A 19,180-nucleotide genomic window follows, 5' to 3' on the forward strand; every position below is an offset into this window, starting at 1 on the left:
ATGAGTTAGAGTGAGTGGGAAATGTCCAGTTATGCAAACTAACCAACTTTATTGAGTGGAAACCAGCACACAAACCTTAGCCTACTGGCTCTTTCTGTTCCTCTGCCTTTAGAGATGGGCCAAAACAAAGACAGAGAGCCTTAGTTCTGCAGTTGAGGCTAAAGATAAAATGAGTCACAGGAAGTGGCGTGCTTCGTGCCACTGTGGAATTTTTGGAGAATTCACAGCCCCGGGTCACTGACACTTGAGGAAGTTGAAGTGATAGAGAGTTCAAATGGAGTGAGATAGATTTGTATTACCTGTCGGCAGGGAGTTCTTGTGTCGAAGAGAGGTCTTGGGGGTCCCAGGTGCACTGGACGGCCTCTCCCATGTAGTCTCTGGTGAAAGGTGGGGGGGGGAGGAAATGACATTAGCAGAGCACTACCAGCTGTCATGTTGTTAGCAGTGTTGAAACTTTAGTTCCATTTGGGCAACAAGGAGAAGAAGTGATTCCATCTGCAGGTGCAAACTGGGCACTTGTTGCAGTCAGCAGTTAAACTAGCTTACAGTGTCTTACAGCACGGCTGCCTGGATGACTAGCCCAACACTTCCAAATGATATGCCTGTGTCAATTCCACTATGCATGCAGCATCTGAAGGCAGCAGGACCTGTTCTATGAGCAGGACTGATGTGTTGATAAATCTGCAGGCTGCGAGAAGTGCTGTGCCCTAGCTCAGTGCCGTTACGCATGGCCATTCACTCAGTTAAACCTTTATTGAGTCACATGGAAATGACGCCAGGCTGCTACAGTTTAACCATACAGACCTTTACACCAGGGGTCTTCAACGTTTTTTTAAGCCAAGGACCCCTTAACTGAAAGACAGATGGAGCAGGGACCCCCTACTACATATATTGTATAAAATAACGTTGTGTATTAATCTGGGTGTTGGCATGATTATATAAATGTGAATCCTCTGGATGAACTGGATCTGTGGATCTTAGTGACTACCTTACCTATAGGCCAGTTCATAGTTATAGCCTATCATCAGTGGGGATTTATATTTGATAATAATATGTTTTATCATTTTAGGATTTTTTAATTTTGAAAAAACCTTTTTGGAGGCCCCCCTGCATTGATTCTGAGCACCCCCTAGGGGTCCCAGCTCAGGCATAACTCACACTATTGTGCTTTTATATGAAGGTGAAGTCCAGTTACCAAGCAAGGATCATCATAGTACTGCTGCTGTGTAACACTAATTAGAAGTGACAGTGTATGAGCCGAAGTACATTTAAAAAGTATTACAGCAATAAGATCACCAAATTATTTTTATTTCTATTGTTCATAGTGACTGAATGAATCATTTTATTATTGTGCCATACACACCAAAAGTATGCCCAGCCCAAATGGGCTTACAAGACACCAATTGGTAGGGCCCAGATACCAGAATAGCAACATAAATTAAATAAATAAACCTTCTTGTCTTCTTTGCTAAGCTTTAGAAACAAAAGTCACCAACTTATATATTTTAAATCTAAACAACCACTCAATTTCCTCAATACACCAAAAAATTTCAGGATTTTGAACAGACATTTCATGTAAGATGAGTGTTCTTAACTCATCATAATAAGGACAATACAAAAGTAATTATATAGTAACTACCTGCTCATACGCCCTTCAAATGGGTATTCACTACTTTTGTCACATCATGATCCGAAATGACAGCAATCCCATGGTGGAAAGCTTTGAAACACTAGTCGTGGTTGGAGAGCCTGTCCACATGCCCCTCTTTCCCTCAGTCATTTTAAGTGACTCTGGATGAACTCAGCTTCTTTTATCAATCATCTTTCAGGGTAATGCCAGCTGAATATGACAGGTACAAACTTTTCACAGTTATCCCTTGACAGATTTGTGAAGTTTAACTGAGCTCCATAGATGCATTGATATTCCTCCATCATCATTCTGCTGGTACAGATGCTGAGAGCAAAAGAACGACCGACACAGACCCTTATATAGAAGGGCTCTCTTTTATACTGTCCATTCTCAGCACAACACTGAGCTACATTAGCCCTTTCCTGTCAGCATAGAAAAAAAGGCACGGATATGTAAAGAGCTCTTATTTCATTTGGGTCTTTTTGGCTGGCTCTGCTCCGTTTGGTGGAGACAAGTGTGCCAAGCCCATCGGCTCAAATGACACGCATGGAGGGGCTACCCAGCAGCAGGCTTATGGACAGAGGCTGGGCCTTCACGTCTGATGTTCAACATCAGCCCACAGCCTTTACTCACTGGACCTAAATGCCTCAATTACTCTCTGTTAGCTTGTCATAAACAAATCAATACTGGGAGAAATATAGGATATTAATGCAGAAAAATACAGCATAATCTACTTACCTCAAGGACATTGTTTTGTGACTGGCTTCCTTTAAAAAACAAATGATTTATATTACATTAGACATGTGCATAATATCCAATTTGCCAGATTGAAAGCCAGGAAACTCAATTGAAAGTACAAATTTTATATAATAATATTAATATATTAAAATAATTGTTTCAGTCAAATAAAATATGTTTTTATATTTCTAATGACTTGGCATGCTGTGTGATATTTACTTTGATGTTTGACACCTGAGTGGAACAGGTTACGTTAGTTAAGCAGACTGCGGATCATTTCCAGTTTTATAACAGGTGAGAGATCAGACTTGGCCCCTGTCAGATTCATAGCTCCGGATACAGTGATACATATACTGCAGCAGCAGCTGCGGGGATTGTTATCACAGACCAGGTGGAGTCTAAGAAATTGTCAATCACTCTAAATTGCCTTCATAGTCTTGATTGTGGAATCAAAACCCAAGTCAGCTTAATTGACTCTCTTTGCCATTGGCGGAATAGTTCATCATCACTTTTCAGGGCTGTCATGGATCCTCATGATGTCAATTCATGAGATCAGTGATAGAGTGTAGCATCCAATGACGATGAGAGTCTTTTATGGAACATAGAAAAACATCAATTCATGCTTCTCTGATTCACCAAAGTCAGTCCTAACCACATTTCTTTTTTTTTCTTTTTTTCACTGCTGATTGTGTTTATTGACATTCTAGAAAAATAATTAAAACTGAATATTAGTTGGGGGTATTAAAAAGACTTCTAAGTAATTTGGCATGTTTTCCCCTATTTTCTCATTTTTCAAATTAGAAAAAAAAACAAAGAACTTGAACACTGAGTGCTTCTTTAAACTTTCGTCAATTTCTGAAACAATGTATAAGCATAGAGTCACAGTGCACAGCTTGCATTATATGCAATAGTCCCTTTAGGCCGGTTACACACTGCAAGCACTGCGAGCGTGGCGTTTCTGTTGCGTCTCAGCAGCGTGGAAATTTCTGTGTCCTACACACCAGAAGCGTGTCTGACGCGGCGCTGCTCCTGCTGCTAGATACAGGGAGGGCTGATCTCGGGACATAGTGCCGACAGATTCAAACTCTGAAAAATGGGTAAGTGGGCTGTCTGTTTATAACAACTTTGTGTAGCTGTAAAGAGCCTATATAGCCTATCTGATGTTGGACCGTCACTCAGAACACACACTATGTTGTTATCGTAGCCTATCCTATCATTTATATATAGCCTACTGATTTGATTAAAGCAAGACAATGTCGGCAGTATTGACTGCAAAATATGTTACAGAATATTTTGTTCTGTATGACAGGTGCAATATTTGAAAATATTTTCTCTGAAATTTTGTATTACATTTATATCTACATTGATGTCAAAACCTAGACTTTCAAACATCAAGATGTCATTTATTAATGTGCATTCGTGTCTAAATGACATATACACATATTTTCCTATTCTATTTTGCCTGGAAACGCTTCCAACACGCTCGCATGAAAAATAGGCGTCGGTTCTCACGCCGGCAGTGTGTAAGCTCTAACCTGTTAACATGGGAGCCGAAATATAAACGCCACGCGGCTGACACGCTCGCAGTGCAGTGTGTAACCGGCCTTAAAGTGACTACACGTGAAGTGTCACTTTCCAGGATAAGATCCTCAGTCTTCACCCAACCTGGGGGGTCTGGCAGAACAGTTTTGACTTCAGGCATAAACAGGGAGCTCTTGTCATGATGGTTGAGATTGGGCAACAGTACGTTTGGAGACGACATTCTCAAACTCCTCTCTGCTCAGAAGATTCTCTGTTATGCTCTTGATCTCCTCAAACTTTGGCAGGATGACAGCGATGTTGTCTTCATTGAATGGCTAGAGAGTAGGTGTTTCTAAAATACTCTCATTGACCTCGAGAACACGACCCCGGATGCAGCTGTAGATCGTGTATTCAGTTTCTTCCGTGCATGTTATCCTACACAGAGGTGCGAAATCAGTAACAAACTGACCTGCTTGGACTTCCCAGACACTTTATTGTTCAGCCGACGGCAGCAGTTACTGATCTGGTAGTTGATGCTTTTGATTGCCCGTCCATTCTGAAAAATTGGGTGAGTCTCTGCTAACATGACAATGCATAGTCTGTTTGAATGCTGCAGGATGCAGTGGTCCTCACACGGTTTCTCCTTCATATCGGCTCTGAACCATCGTGTGTAATATCGGTCGATAACTGAAGGCGCAGTCGCTTCTGTGTCTTTCTGCTCCACGCAGTCCATCAAAAGTGTTCACAACACAGGTTGCAAGATAAGATAAGTGTAGCAGATGTGTAATCAAAAGTCAATGTATGAATGAAAACAGTCAACAGCAGGTCTAAAAGGCATCAGCTGACTGTTTGCCAGCCATGCCACCAGTGATACGAGACTTCCCTGATTCTGAGCAGGGAGAAGAAGAAATGGCCTAGTTAGCTTTGACACTGCTATGTTTTATTCATAACCATATGACACCATATGGCCTTGAAGCATTAGCTACCTCCTGTCTCTGGGTTTTATCAGTCAAAACAGGCAATTCACACTCACAAAGAGCAAAGACAGTGCTCAGAGGGATCTCCTCTCATGGCAATCAAACACACAAGGAAAAAGCAGAAGATACACTGTAGCTGTCGTAGAAAGACGTTTCCAGCTGCCTAAGACTGTAATAAGCCTCTGAGTTTGAATGACAGCTTAGCAGACATTGGCATTGAGACACAAGGTAAACACTCGTTCACCAGCCAAGAACAGACGGCATTTTGTTATCAGTGTAATTTAAGAATAAGGACCACCATTTAGTGTCTAAACTTTGCAGGAAAGATAGCTGAAAGTAAATCAGAACGTCCAGGTTCTGTTCCAGGAGAAAGAAAGCTACATTTGACATTTGTCAATGTAAATTGGTGAAGCAAATTACTAAAAAAAAGGTGGAGAACAAAGCCATGTAAGCTACAAAGCTGCTGTTCAAAGTCTGAGGCTCTTTTTGAGTTGTGGGGCTATTTGGCTGGGCTAGGAAGTAACTTGTTGCTTCATGCAAACATAGGTGGAAATTAAATGATTTGTGAATAACTTATTCAACCAGAGTATACCAAATATGAGTCTCTCCTGAATAGTGTAATCTACAGGGCGGTTTTTATAGTTTATTATGAATCCAACTTCATTCAAAATTACCTGTAAACCAAAGGGCTGGTCTGTGTGCTGTATACTGTATACTGTATATGTTAAGCAGCCCAGTGGCCAGGCGGGGCAACGGCTGGTACAAACCGTAGCAGCGTGTGCCGCTGCACGCAGGAAGGAAAAGCTGGAGAGAAAAAAAACCAGCCCTGACACAAGGACATGCAGCCTTTACCCACGCATACTGCTCTGTTACTATGGCGATGCAGAAACACAAACACACATAAACACACACACAGGACTGCATCTAATCTCGCTGAACTTTAGCGTAACAAAAGGGTTCAGCAAAAAATAGCAGAGATGGTATAAATAGCAATAGTTTAAGGAAAACAGTTATCAGATGGGTTTGTTTGCCAGGGGGAGGATTGAAAAGAAGCACAGGCCGGTAGCACAGTGAGTGTTTGATGGGGCTGAGTGCACTCTTACATTTAGTCACCGTGCAGCCAAGACACAGAAAAGAAGTGGTGGAGGTTTTCTGCGCCATCAGAGGCCAGATTCACAATGCCACAGCAACAACGAGCAAGGATACACATGGTGCCGATGGCTTTTTTTTACACACAGAAAGTTATGAAAAATGACTCATTTTCACATCACACAGCCTCACAGACCTAGGCACCACATGGAAGAGAGTGCACTCAAGGCAAAATACTGAGTTCAGAGTTTTAGTCTTAAAAATGTAAATATCCACAGCTGAAGTAGAAAACAGAACAGAACAGAATAGAATAGAAGAGAAGGGAGACCTTTTGATGCTGCTGCAGTGTTTATTGATGTATGTGTGCATGCTGCAGATCTGGGTACTGATTTTAATATTTTTATCCTGATACTTGCTGCTGAATGCTGTGTGTGTTTGTGTGTCCTTCGCATATAGAGAACTGTTCATCCCATCTACTTCACACTTGGCCGGTGCAAAGAATGTGTCGTGTCGCATTCGGTGCAATTTGGACACGTTCAATATTAATAAAATTAAAGAAACAAGCAAACAGACCTCTATGAGGCAGTGGGCGTCAGGGCTATGCAGAGTCAAGCATGTCGTCAGCAGCCGGTTACTGCTGTAGTTTCCTCAGTACACAAGTACAAGTACATCGTAAGTAAGTAGGATAGAGTGGCGGCGCTAGAACAAATATCCAAGGGGAAATGAACTGATGAACAAATACTTATTATGCAAGTGCCCATATCTAGAAAACCAAAAAGATGGTGTTTGGTGTTGTTGTTCCCGGAAACTCCCCCCTTTAGTCGCCAGGAGCCGCGGCCATTTACATTGGTACTCTCCCCCACAGCTGAAGTGACGCACCTGCATGGTGACCGTACAGCTCTTTGAGACAATGAATGGGACATAGAAACTCATTCAATATTAACGCACATGTACATATAATCACTTCTAAAAATAAAATGTACGTAGGCCCACAGTATTCATCCTTTCATATGTGTAAAATATATGAAATAATGGCAAGTTGTGTGTAGACTGTTGAATTGAACGACATAATAATAATAATAATACATTTTATTTAAAGGCGCCTTTCATGGCACTCAAGGACGCCTTACAAAATGTATAAAAAACCTTTAAAAAAAGAAAAAGAAAAATCAAACCAGTATAGCATCAAACATTAATCACATGAAAGCCTGCCTAAACAGATACGTTTTAAGACGAGATTTAACAACTGAGAGACTAGAACTGTTACGAACTTCCACAGGAAGAGAGTTCCATAAGTTGGGAGCAGCATAGCCAAAAGCTCGTGACCCCATAGAAGCTGTCCTAGTGCGTGGCAGAACAAGTGTAAGTGCAGAAGCAGATCTTAGAGAGCGGGAAGGAGTGTGAATATGAAGAAGATCTTGAAGATATGAAGGAGCCAAATTGTGAAGTGCTTTGTAAGTTAAAAGCAAAACTTTAAAATCTACACGGAATTTAACCGGGAGCCAATGCAACTTCTGTAAGACAGGAGAAATGTGTTCAAAATGCGAGTTTTGTTAATGACTCGAGCTGCTGCGTTTTGTACCAACTGTAATTTATGGAGAGATTTTGAAGGAAGCCCATAAAACAAAGCATTACAGTAGTTGATTTGTGATGTTACAAGAGCATGCACCAGTGTAGCAGTGCTCTTGAGTGAAAGAACAGGACGCAAACGATTTATATTGCGAATGTGAAAGAATGCAGAACGGGTAATTCTATTAATGTGAGCTTCAAAAGACAATGGAACAGAACAGTTATCTATTACCATACAAGAAATATTTGACTTAATTATTGTATTTTTTGTACCAACAAGAAGAATTTCTGTTTTACTGCTGTTCAATTTTAGAAAATTACTTGAAAACCAATTTTTTTATTCACTTAAGCACTCACCAAGAGCAGAAGAGGGAAACTTTGATGAAGGTTTAGAAGATAGGTAAAGTTGGGTGTCGTCGGCATAACAATGAAATTTAATATCATATTTCCTAAAAATAGTGCCAATAGGTAAAAGGTAAATAGTAAACAGAAGTGGTCCTAAAACAGAGCCCTGGGGAACACCAGTGACAACAGGAGTAGGATTTGATTTAAACTGTTTGAGTTGTACAAATTGAATGCGATCTGTGAGATAGGAACGAAACCAGCTTAAAGCCATACCAGTGATTCCAATAGATTCCAACCTACTCAAAAGTATAGGATGTGAAATGGTGTTAAATGCCGCACAAAGATCAAGAAGTATAAGTATTGATAAAAGACCAGCATCAGCCGCTAGTAATAGATCATTAGAAATCTTTACAAGGGCAGTTTCAACACTGTGAAGAGCACGAAACCCTGATTGAAACTGCTCATATAAACTATTGCAAGAGAGATGTTCAAGGAGCTGAAGAGCAACAATTTTTTCTAGGATTTTTGACAGAAACGGCAGATTTGAAATAGGTCGAATATTTTCAAAATTGTTTGTATCTGTCCCAGGTTTCTTCAGAATAGGTGTTATAACAGCAGTTTTAAGTGCAGTAGGGACAGTCCCTGAGAGAAGTGATGTATGCATAATGTCAGTGATTAAAATTGAAAGAAATGATAAACCAGCTTTAACCAAGTGGGTCAGTAATGGGTCTAGTTGACAAGTGACAGACTTAGATTTTTGTACAATGAGACCGATGTCCTCAACTGTTGGAATTTTAAAAGCAGAAAATGAAGATAACGGAGATGGCACAAAGCTAGACTGAGATATATTACAATAAGGGTTTGGTGAGACCAATTGCTGGTGGATATGTTCAATTTTCTTATTAAAAAAGTGCATAAATGCTTCACACAATTCTGTAGAGTCAGTATGCCAGTTGGATGAGATGTTGAGACAAAAAGAAATGCAGAGGGGGACTTATTGTCGTGCATTCGTTAGTGTGATAATGTCATCATTTAGTTTACTTGCCAAAAGAAATTGCTGACATTGTTTACAGTGCTTCAGAATTAGTTTCATGCCTTTTAGGTTTATGCCTACAACTCAAACAGCATCACGTTGTTCAGCTTATCAAAATGTTGACATGCCACGTTGTGGTGTGACCAGGCCGGGGATACAAAAACACCTGCTGTCTGCACTTTCTTACCTTCCTAACTTCCTGAACTCAAAGCAAGAACTGTTAAGACAAGATATTAGTAACATCAGTCAGGTTTTACAGTGAGTTCACTTAGGGATAGTAAAAGCAGGCTATGTTGCTGTGTCTGCGGAACAGAGGAGGGTAATAAGCTGTCTCTATGCCAGTGTGTGTGTTCAGGGAGACACTGAGTGGTGATTGTGATGACAGAAACAAGGCCCTATCAGCAATATTAGTTCTTCTACGCCCCGTGTCTCTCACTGGTACCATCACTGCCATAGAGACACAGTTTAACTCGACTACTGACAGATGAAATTGCTCGCGTATCATTTTTATGATAAATACAAGCTCCTGGGTGGAACATTTTTAATGAAAAATATTGTTTCATTTTTCAATTTAAAGTGTAGTTGGGGAGCAAGGCAGGGAATGTTTTTTGAGCAAAGTGACAGATGGGAGGAATTACATCACGTGTCACCTCAGGAGTCATCTCACAGAAACATGTTTTAGACTTATTTTAGTCGTTTGGGTCATCATCTCTATTAATCTTTAGTTATCCTATCAGTAATATCAACCACTTCATTTAGAGCACAAACCAAATGTGCAGGGGGAGAGACGTGAAACAAAGGTGAAAAAGACCCTCCTCCCCAGCATGGCGTAGGAAGGTCTGGCTAGTCCACACAGCATTCTAGGTTTTGGGAAAAATAAATGCTCTGGTTTATTAGCATTTCTTTAAACCAATCGTCACGGGCAGAGCCACGGTGCCTCTGCAAAATAGTCTCGGGAAGGAACTTGTTTTGCTGAAATATGTGTACGTTCAAAAGTAGTTTTTAGTCGTGCAACAGAAAACTCAGATTGGACAGATAGTCTAGCTAGCTGTCTGGATTTACCGTGCAGAGATCAGAGGAGCAGTTAACCATAGTCCTCATAAATCCACCGGAGTTTAGAACGGCAACACAAAGAAAGAGGAAGGAAAAGACGGACATCCGGTGGAATTTCCGGTAGCAACGGAGCAATGCCGAAGTGGAACGTAGTTGATATAGACTAGTCATTATGACACCTTCTGGTAAATTAAAAAGTAGCCTAGCAATGGAAACATTTTGGATTACAAGACGAGGAAAGAAGTGAGCTAAAAAGAGACAAGGCAAAGTGTAAACGTTATTGCTATATAACCTCACTCCACTGCAGGAACAAAATTCATGGCTTAGAGGTGCATTACCGCCACCCTGTGGACTCGAGTCGCTGCACTCATTATGTTACGCTCCCTCATCAGTCTCACTTGCGAATGGCTGACTCAAGTTTGACACCTGGTTACATTTCGGTACACCGGTCCGGCTTGATATCAAACCGGTTTGAAAATGTTCACACCGGCAAAGTTGTCTCAATTTTGTCAGACAGGAGCCCCACAGGCCTGATGCCTTCTGAATGTGGGCAAAGCTGAAAACCTATTTCTGAAGCCTAGAGCTTAGACTTAGATCATTTACTGCTTCTTACATTATATATTTGCACATATACATACCTTTTCATTAAAATAAACATTAAAGGAGAAATTCATGATTATGGGAAATGATTTGCTGGGGTTTTCTTTCTGAGAACCAGATAAGAAGGTCAACCTCATGTCCGTGCATTAAGTACGGAGCTGGAGTCAAGAGGCGATAAGCTTAGCTTAGCATATAGACTGGAAGCAGAGGAATAATAATTAACATGTATCTTTTTTAATTAACCCGTACATAAAATAAATGTAGAAACCGCAGATTGTGGTTTTAGGGAGAGTTATGTTCTGGAACAATTTCTTCAAAATGTGTTGTGGACTTTTCATTTCACTGGCTCTTACCGTTGCTTGTGGTGTTGACGTAGTATTGACGCCCTTGTGGAGACATGTAGCATCTCCATTGAGGAGGCAGGGGGTCTCGGAGGTCCTCGACAGGGAGCTGACTCAGAGATGCTGTCCTCTGTCAAAACACACAAAGCAAGTTGGTGTCACTAGTGGTTAGACAGAGACAGGCTCAGCTGCACATTGGACGTGAATTGAAACTCCATTACTGTAGATCCAAGACAAAGATTTATTTCTCAAGGGTCTGTCATAGTTGCAATAATTGCTGTAGATAAACAGATAAAAATGACCAAACAAAACCACTGAAGATCATGCTTCACATGAGATGAAAACTACATGTGCAGCATTCAGCTTGAGTTCAATGAGGTTCTCATTTCCTCAAGTATTTCACAACCGGCAACCAATGACATCATAGCGGAGCAGGCTGCGCTACCACTGCTGCCACACAAAGAACAACAAACTGCCTCTGAGCGCCTGAGCTCCAGAGGCAGAGTATGCGCACACAGCATACAGCTGAGCAACACAAGAGAGTGCACACATCTGCTACTGATTAGCAGGAAAACAACAGACTGAGACCATTGTTACACATTGGGGAGATGCTATTTGGAGACTTGAAAGAGCCAAATGAAACTCCATATCAGCTACAGTTTGGTTATTATTGTCCACCTTGGTGGTGGCAAGTCTGACGAATATCAGAGCAAGCATGTATAGGCATATGCAACGTTAAATAATGCACCATTCCAGATGGTTAACCTTCTAAAGCCCGGACTGCCTTTGGCTGCACATTGACAGCATGCCAGAAAAGCCCTGAGAGAGAACACAAGGACCATCTAGGACTGAGGAGCGTCAACACAACACTCTCAGCATGTCTGTGAGTTCTGCAGACGTTATCAAGATGTCTGTGAGCTTTGCAGATGCTCTCAGCATGTCTCTGAGCTCTGTAGATGCTCTCAACATGTCTGTGAGCTCTGTAGACGTTCTCAAGATGTATGTGAGCTCCGCAGACGCTCTCAACATGTCTGTGAGCTCGGTAGATGCTTTCAGCATGTCTGTGAGTTCTGCAGACGCTCTCAACATGTCTGTGAGCTCTGTAGACGCTCTCAACATGTCTGTGAGCTCGGCAGACGCTCTCAACATGTCTGTGAGCTCTGCAGAGGCTCTCAAGATGTATGTGAGCTCTGCAGATACTCTGCAGATGCTCTCAGCATGTCAGTGAGCTCTGCAGATGCTCTCAGAATGTCTGTTAGCTGTCTAGTTAGTTCAGAGTCTGAACACAGCTGACAACAGACAAAAGGCAACAACAAAAAAAAGCAGTGACCAGATAATCAACAAGCAACATCAGTAAGCAATAATTGATTATGGTCTGTCACTGCATCCATGCTGAATCGTCAAGGTCCGCATCGTGATGCATCGATGCAATGATTACTTTCAACAGCCATACTTTTTAGTGGACAGAGTGGAGTTGCTTTAGCAGCTAGCTAAAGAGCCGGATAACCAATAAACCAAAGCCGAGCTGAAAGGAAAGTGAGTACTGGACGGTCAGAAACACGACTCCAGACCAATGATAGTCTGCTCTGCTAGATGTGGAAACAGGGAACTGCTGGCTAACAAGCTATATAAGGTGATAATATGCCAATGTTGTGTTTACAGCTTGTTGCGCCTTGTGGAGCCTCATCTCCCTCTCCAACAACAACGGCCGCAATGTCGGAAAGGATTGACAGATTGATAAGGCTAAGGGCCAAAAGAAGAAAAATGTTACAGCAATTTTAAGGATTATAACTTTAAAATAAAATTCAAAAAATGCTTACTAAATTTGCTAAATATTATGCTTTTTGGCTTTTCCCCTTTCCTTTATAGTGTTATATTTTTGTGCACGTTATAGGTTTACAAAGTGAAAAAGCCCAAAGTCCACCCCAAAAGGACTTACCACCTCCAACAGTAAACACTGTTCACAAACTGCTCCAAACAGCTCTATTGTAGTCCAGCATTTTCTTCCGTGATAAACGTGCTGTTTCGTCACTTATAATATATGTTATAATGCTCACCTAGCTGCTCACATGGCATGCCCTCATACTCATTCTGACTGGCTAGCCCTTACCGAGGTACTGCGCATGTGCGACTCCCAACAAAGATGGAACCGAAGTGTGATGGCACACTCTGTAGCTAAAACAGAGAGCTCAACACACAGGGTGAAAAGAGAACATAAATATGGTGTTTTTTGAAAAATTTAACCGGAAAATGAGCATTATATGAGCACTTTAATACACCTAAAATATAAATTGACATGTTTCAAAGATAAAATACTTTTAGATACTTTATTCATCCCGAGGGAAATTTTAGGCATCCAGTAGCTTAGACAACCATAACACAACAAACACACATACACACACATATATCTCACATACATAAAAATCGCTGACAGAAATTTAAAGCGTTAAAGGTGCTATGGTAGACTATGTGCAATGTTGGCAGTGCAAAAGAGAACAGTGCAGGGATTGAACAGTGCAATTGCTTATTATTAAATATTAACTATGACTATAAAAAGACAAGAATGTAAACATAATAGAATTAGAATTGCTTGGCAAATATATATACGTTAAGAACAATATATAACAGGGAATAAGTTATAAAATGTAGATGTTATGACCACAGTCCAGATTGTGTCATCCAAAGGTTGATAAAACAGTCTCAAATCACTGGTTTTTACAGTGGTCAAATTCCTAATTCCTAATTTATGAAAGTCTTTAGGGTACTTGGACCCTTCATTTAATCAAAGTTAACTTGGCTTTAAAATGTTGTGGCAGAAGAGGAGCTGTATATGTCAAATGTTTATGATGGTATTATATCATAAACAGACCCCCCCCCCCCCAAACATACACAGCATATCATGGAAACCAAATTACATCACGCTCTCTCTATTTTAGTAGACACTGGCTCCCCGCCTGGAAGCCCAGGATCATTTGTTAGCTTTCCTTGGAAAATGCCTCTACAGTAAATAGTCAGAGGTTGAGGTCACCTTCACCTGGATCTGAGCAGCATCCTCAGGAAGGATTCTGCCTGTTTCCTCTTTGCAGATATTACAGGCAGTTCAAACCCAGGGCATTATCTAACTTCTAGTGAAAATTTGGGCATAATTTAGATAATTTACTTTATAATAGGAAACAAAAGAGAGAAGCTCACTTTAAAAATTGACGTCAGTTAAAGGTCGGAAAGGGTGGGAAAATGACTCTGTAAAGGGGTAAAAGGGTCCATACTTTAACATAACTTGTGAGTAACTATCACGTTATTTGAAGAAATGCCAGCGCGACTCACTGTAACACAGAAATAACCTCATTAAGTTCATTCCTCCCCTGATCGTTTCTAGCTGTAAAGATTTGGAGCGTTTTCCACCGTTGAGCAACAACTGACTCACAATCCCTCCGTCAGCTTTCAGCAGGGTAGCAGCGTTAACACACACACACAGACACACACACACACACACACACACACACACACACACACACACACACACACGGTCCAGAAAAGGTGAGTCATAAGTACAACTATCGCTGTCTGAAATCCCTTGATTGGTGAGAGCCGTGTGGAGTGACTGGGCCGGAGTTTCAACATGCTGGATTACTGGACACCACCAACTGCAGCTGTCTTCACACAAGCCTGAGTGACTCAGCAACCCCTGACTGTTACAGGGCGTGTGTGTGTGTGTGCGTGCATGACCTCTGGTGACTCTGTGGAAACAATTGTATTTGGGAAGAGGAGAGTCTGTAGGGTTAGGGTCTGTCAGAGCAGCGCTCCAGTTTCCAGAGTTTCCTGAACATGACCCATAGGATGTGGAAACCAGGATCCATGCAAAAAAAAAAAGGTCTTTATACTGTTTTGGTGGCTGAGAAGGACTGTAGTTTTATACTCCAGGTAAAATATCAAATACTGGCTTCCTGCAGGCTTTAAAGATACAATATGTATTATGTAACATTTCTGCATTAAAATGCTTAATAATGACCATATATGTTATATATTTTATGAGTTGTGTTCTTACACTATCCCAAATGTTCCCACCAAATGTCAAACTCAGAGAAATCGGTTATTTTATTTTCAGACACAGTAACTTCTGTCAAAACACGGCACCCAGATGATATGTTCAGGAGTAATTGTAAATCATACAATGTCACAGAAAAAAATACTCGTAACCGTAATACTGCGAAAATGGATGGCTAATTGCAAATTTTTTCCAGCTTTGTGTCAGAATTCAGCGGCCGGTGCTGCCTGAGTTGCTACATCGCCGCCCTGCCTGTCCTCCTTCACAGACCCCGGCCTACTGTGAGCTAGATTGAGCTCCGTCACAGCCGGCAGTACGCGGTGCTCAATACCTGCGCAAACTCACCCTTTCTGGGTGACTGGACTACCAAATGCCGCTGCCCTGACAGAGCTCCAGGGCCTGCAGCTCGCTGTTTTCCCTCCCCTCTTCATGCTAAAAGGCCGGTGTGTGACTGAGAGCACGGTCAGCGAACTTGTTACGCCCGCAATCTCTTACCACAGGATCCAGTTAATCTTATAATGGATGTGTGTGTTGAGTTATTTAAACAAACGATCGGGGAAATAAACGCCTCTTGTCCGCGAGTCTCATTGATAGAGCCCACGGTGAGCTGGAGTCCATCAATGAGAGCTAGCTAGCCTCCTCCTAACGAAACCTCTGAAATTCACAAAAATGCATTAAATTGAAATCCGAAATCGGACAAGTGTTAGCTAAGCTTTGTAAGACCATGGGGAACCTGTAATATATATGCCATGACGAAATTCAAACTGTAAATATAGCCTACTATAGTTATGCCGAAAGTGTAGCTAGCTAGCCGCAATCGTTTCCCATTGTATTGAATGGGACAAATAGCTAGCTAGCTGCTCCTCCTAACAAGACCCCTGACGTTCACAAAAATGCCTTAAATTGAAATCGGACAAAACTGTTAACTTTATAAGACCGTGGGGAACCTGTAATATAAGTGCCGTGACGAAATTCAAACTGTAAATATACTATATTTATCCCGAAAGTGTAGCTAGCTAGCCGCAATCTTTTCCCATTTTATTGAATGGGACATATAGCTAACTAGCTGCTCCTCCTAACAAGACCCCTCACGTTCATAAAAATGCCTTAAATTGAAATCGGACACAGCGGTTAGCTTTGTAAGACCTTGGGGTAGCTGTGATATAAGTGCTGTGATGAAATTCAAACTGTAAATATATTATAGTTATGCCAGCAGCCGGCCACGGAGTCCCGGTAGTGCAGTAATCCACAAATGGTGACTTTGCCCTGTGTATGGAGCCCAGCAGGCTGCTGCTTTCTCGTCAGACTGTGTGGAGCTCCTAAAGTCCGACACATCTTACCAAATTTGCAATTAGCCAACAATTTTTGTAAAACGGCCCATATTTGAGCTTTATATAGTTGATTTCTCGCATAAAAAAGTCTCAGAAGTGAATTTGGTAACGAAACATTGCAGTGTCTGGAATATGAGACCTGCTGTCTCGTCTCTAATGTGTGTGTATGGGGATTCGCTCAACCAATCAGTGCGCAGCTCATCTAAATATTCATGAGCATACCATATTTGGATGAAAAGCTCTTGTTACAAATAGGGCCAAAACACAGGGATGCATAAGGGCCAATAAAATATCAACCAGGCCATGTTCAGCCCAACCAATGTTACATACCCCATTAGGAGACCTTAAGGAACAGTGTGAAATACCCTACAATCATTCTATCACCCCTTTAATGAAGCGTCGGGAAAAGACCATATCAGACCCAGCACCCGAGTCACAACAGCGGCCATCCAAACGTTAGCTAGCTAGCTATACTCTGTTAGCGCTACCGGTGTCCTTCTCCCCCCCTTCGCGTTTAGCTGTCTTTGCGGTTAGCTAAATTAACCCGACAAAAGGTGGGTTAAGCCCCAAAACGAAAAGTTAAGATCACAGAAAAGTGAAGGGGAGATCATTCCCGGGCAGCTGGGAGATGTTCTGCTGCTGCAGAACAGACATCGAAAGTCCTTGCCGTCGCGGAGATTCCCCAGACAATCCCCACCCACATCCACAACCGTCTCTCAGCCTCGTTGAGTAGCTAGCTAGCGTTACAACAAACCCCATCCGCCCTGGTATTGAAACCATCCAAAAGGTGACATTGAATTGTGAAATATTTTGTTTTTTAGCTGCTGGCTAATGGGTAAACTCGTCCGTGAACATACATATGCATTCTAACCACCAAAGGTGTTTAACACTAAAAACTACAACTCCCATAATTCCACGCAACTTCCCAACGTCATCAAAAGTCTGTGTTTACCATCCATTGTTTTGGTTGAGAGACCCCTAGCGGCAGAAAGTTACATATTGTACGTTTAAAGATCACAGAAAGAAACATTTCAAAACATCTGCAGAAACATGCTCGGGGTAATGAGTGTATCTTGCAATTTATTGGCAAGTTTTGGCATGAAGTGGATTATGCTACAGGATTGCTTTGAAAAGTTTTTTGCAGTAACTTTTTTGCCATTGGTTTCCACTGTAATGCAACATGAAGCCAAGCAGACTGCAGCTGCCGTTCTTCAAAGAGCTAGCCATCTTTCAAACTTGAACAGATAAAAACTTAACTGTCATTCCTTTAAATCAATCTGAATTCAGCCCACAAAGCCCTGAAAAAACTATGTAGAAGACTTTCCATTGCGCTGAGCTAGCATTACGGAAAGGGAGTAAACCGTTTTACCTTTAGCCAACAAATATGATGTTGAATCCAAAACGCCTCTACATTACTTTTTAGGGGGGTTAGTGCTTACACAGTAAGATGCAATCTTCTTTGAGCGGTAGTTTTAATTTCAGATAAAACTCCAAAGACAAAAATAAGAGGCGGTATAATCCTGACATAAAATTGCAATAAGATTTTGAATGTTAGTTCTTAGCAGTTTTAACTGATAAGGTAATCCAATGAAATTAATGAAAGGTTGCTAACTTTATTACCAACCGGTGTGCCCCCTATTGTTAGGGTTGATCATATTCTGTTAGTACCTGAGATGAAACATTTCAAATGAGGCTGTAGGGAAAGCTGCAAGATGATCTTAGTGCAAACCTAAACATTTCTTCATTGCATTAGTCCTTCCTGAAAAAAATGTAGTATGCTTGTCTACTTGACTGTTTCCTCCTGTATACTGTACAGGCATGCACGTCTTGAAGAGCAACCAAACTCAAATTCCAGCTGTATACATACTAAAAAAATAAAGCCCAAAGTCCACCCCAAAGGGAGATACCATCTCCAACAGAAAACACTGTTCACAAACTGCTCCAAACAGCTCTATTGTAGTCCAGCATTTACTTCCGTGATGAACGTGCGTCACTTTGTAACACATGTTATAATGCTCGCCTAGATGCTAGCATGGCACTCCCTCATACTCTGCAACTGACAAGCTAGCAGTACTACTCCCAACAAGATGGTACAGAAGTAAGATGTCTCACTCTGTAGCTAAAACCGAAGGCTAGATTTACTAACACTAGCGCAGTTTGCGCTGCGTCTGTTTATGCGAGTTCGGTAATAGCGCACGCTATGCTTCCACATTTTGCGTAGTATTTATCAACCCTGACACCCATCAGGCAATCAGCGTCTTTCTCCGCCCACTATACCGTAAATTGCGCTGTAGCGAAGCGGTACTTGTGCTATGATATGGCTGAGTGCAGACTGCGATATTCCCACTGCTGATGCTATGACTGTTTGAAATGATCCTGCTGCCAATATTTGTAATGTAGCGAGGAGTTTAACAACTGCTGGAATGGAATGTGAACGCTGAGTGGGTGATTCAATGTCATCTTTGATTTCTTCCAGTAACTCTAATATTGCATGGATGCTTGATCTGTAACGCTAAATGATGTTGTGTTCACTGACGAAGTGTGATTCTTGTGTTACAAATATTTTCAGCCTCGCCTATGTCTTCGTCTTGCTCAAATTACTGTTGCCATTTCACCAGTGGCATAAAGGTCTACGAGGAAACTCGATTGCGGTTGGTTTAGACCTGCTTTTAAGAGGCGGAGAATTTCCCCCGCAGAATAGACGCGCTCTTACTGACAGTCTTTGTAAATACCACGGAATATATAATTAGGCGCACTTTGCGCTTATCCTCCCAGCTTTTTGGGTGGAACTCCCACTTTCCCCACGACCCTCCCACGAACGCATATTGAAAGCGCAACTTGTCTCTTCTCGCTCATGTGGCAGACAATCTGCGCTTTTACCCAAGTGCGCCCTGTTTGTAAATAGCCC

The 19,180-nt window shown here is 41.6% G+C and overlaps 1 protein-coding gene across 1 annotated transcript in view; it reads right to left on the minus strand.

The window, feature by feature from the left end:
- gas7b (growth arrest-specific 7b) overlaps positions 1-19,180 on the minus strand; it is a 63,509-nt gene that overhangs the window by 32,374 nt on the left and 11,955 nt on the right. The window contains exons 2-3 of the mRNA XM_028567072.1: positions 10,909-11,026; positions 300-377 (exon numbers count right to left, since the gene is read on the minus strand). Of these exons, the coding sequence (XP_028422873.1) occupies positions 300-377; positions 10,909-11,026 (196 nt within the window). The remainder of the gene's footprint in view (positions 1-299; positions 378-10,908; positions 11,027-19,180) is intronic.

The sequence above is a fragment of the Perca flavescens genome, chromosome 21 (assembly GCF_004354835.1).
Source record: "Perca flavescens isolate YP-PL-M2 chromosome 21, PFLA_1.0, whole genome shotgun sequence".
In the NCBI taxonomy this organism is placed as follows: domain Eukaryota; kingdom Metazoa; phylum Chordata; class Actinopteri; order Perciformes; family Percidae; genus Perca; species Perca flavescens.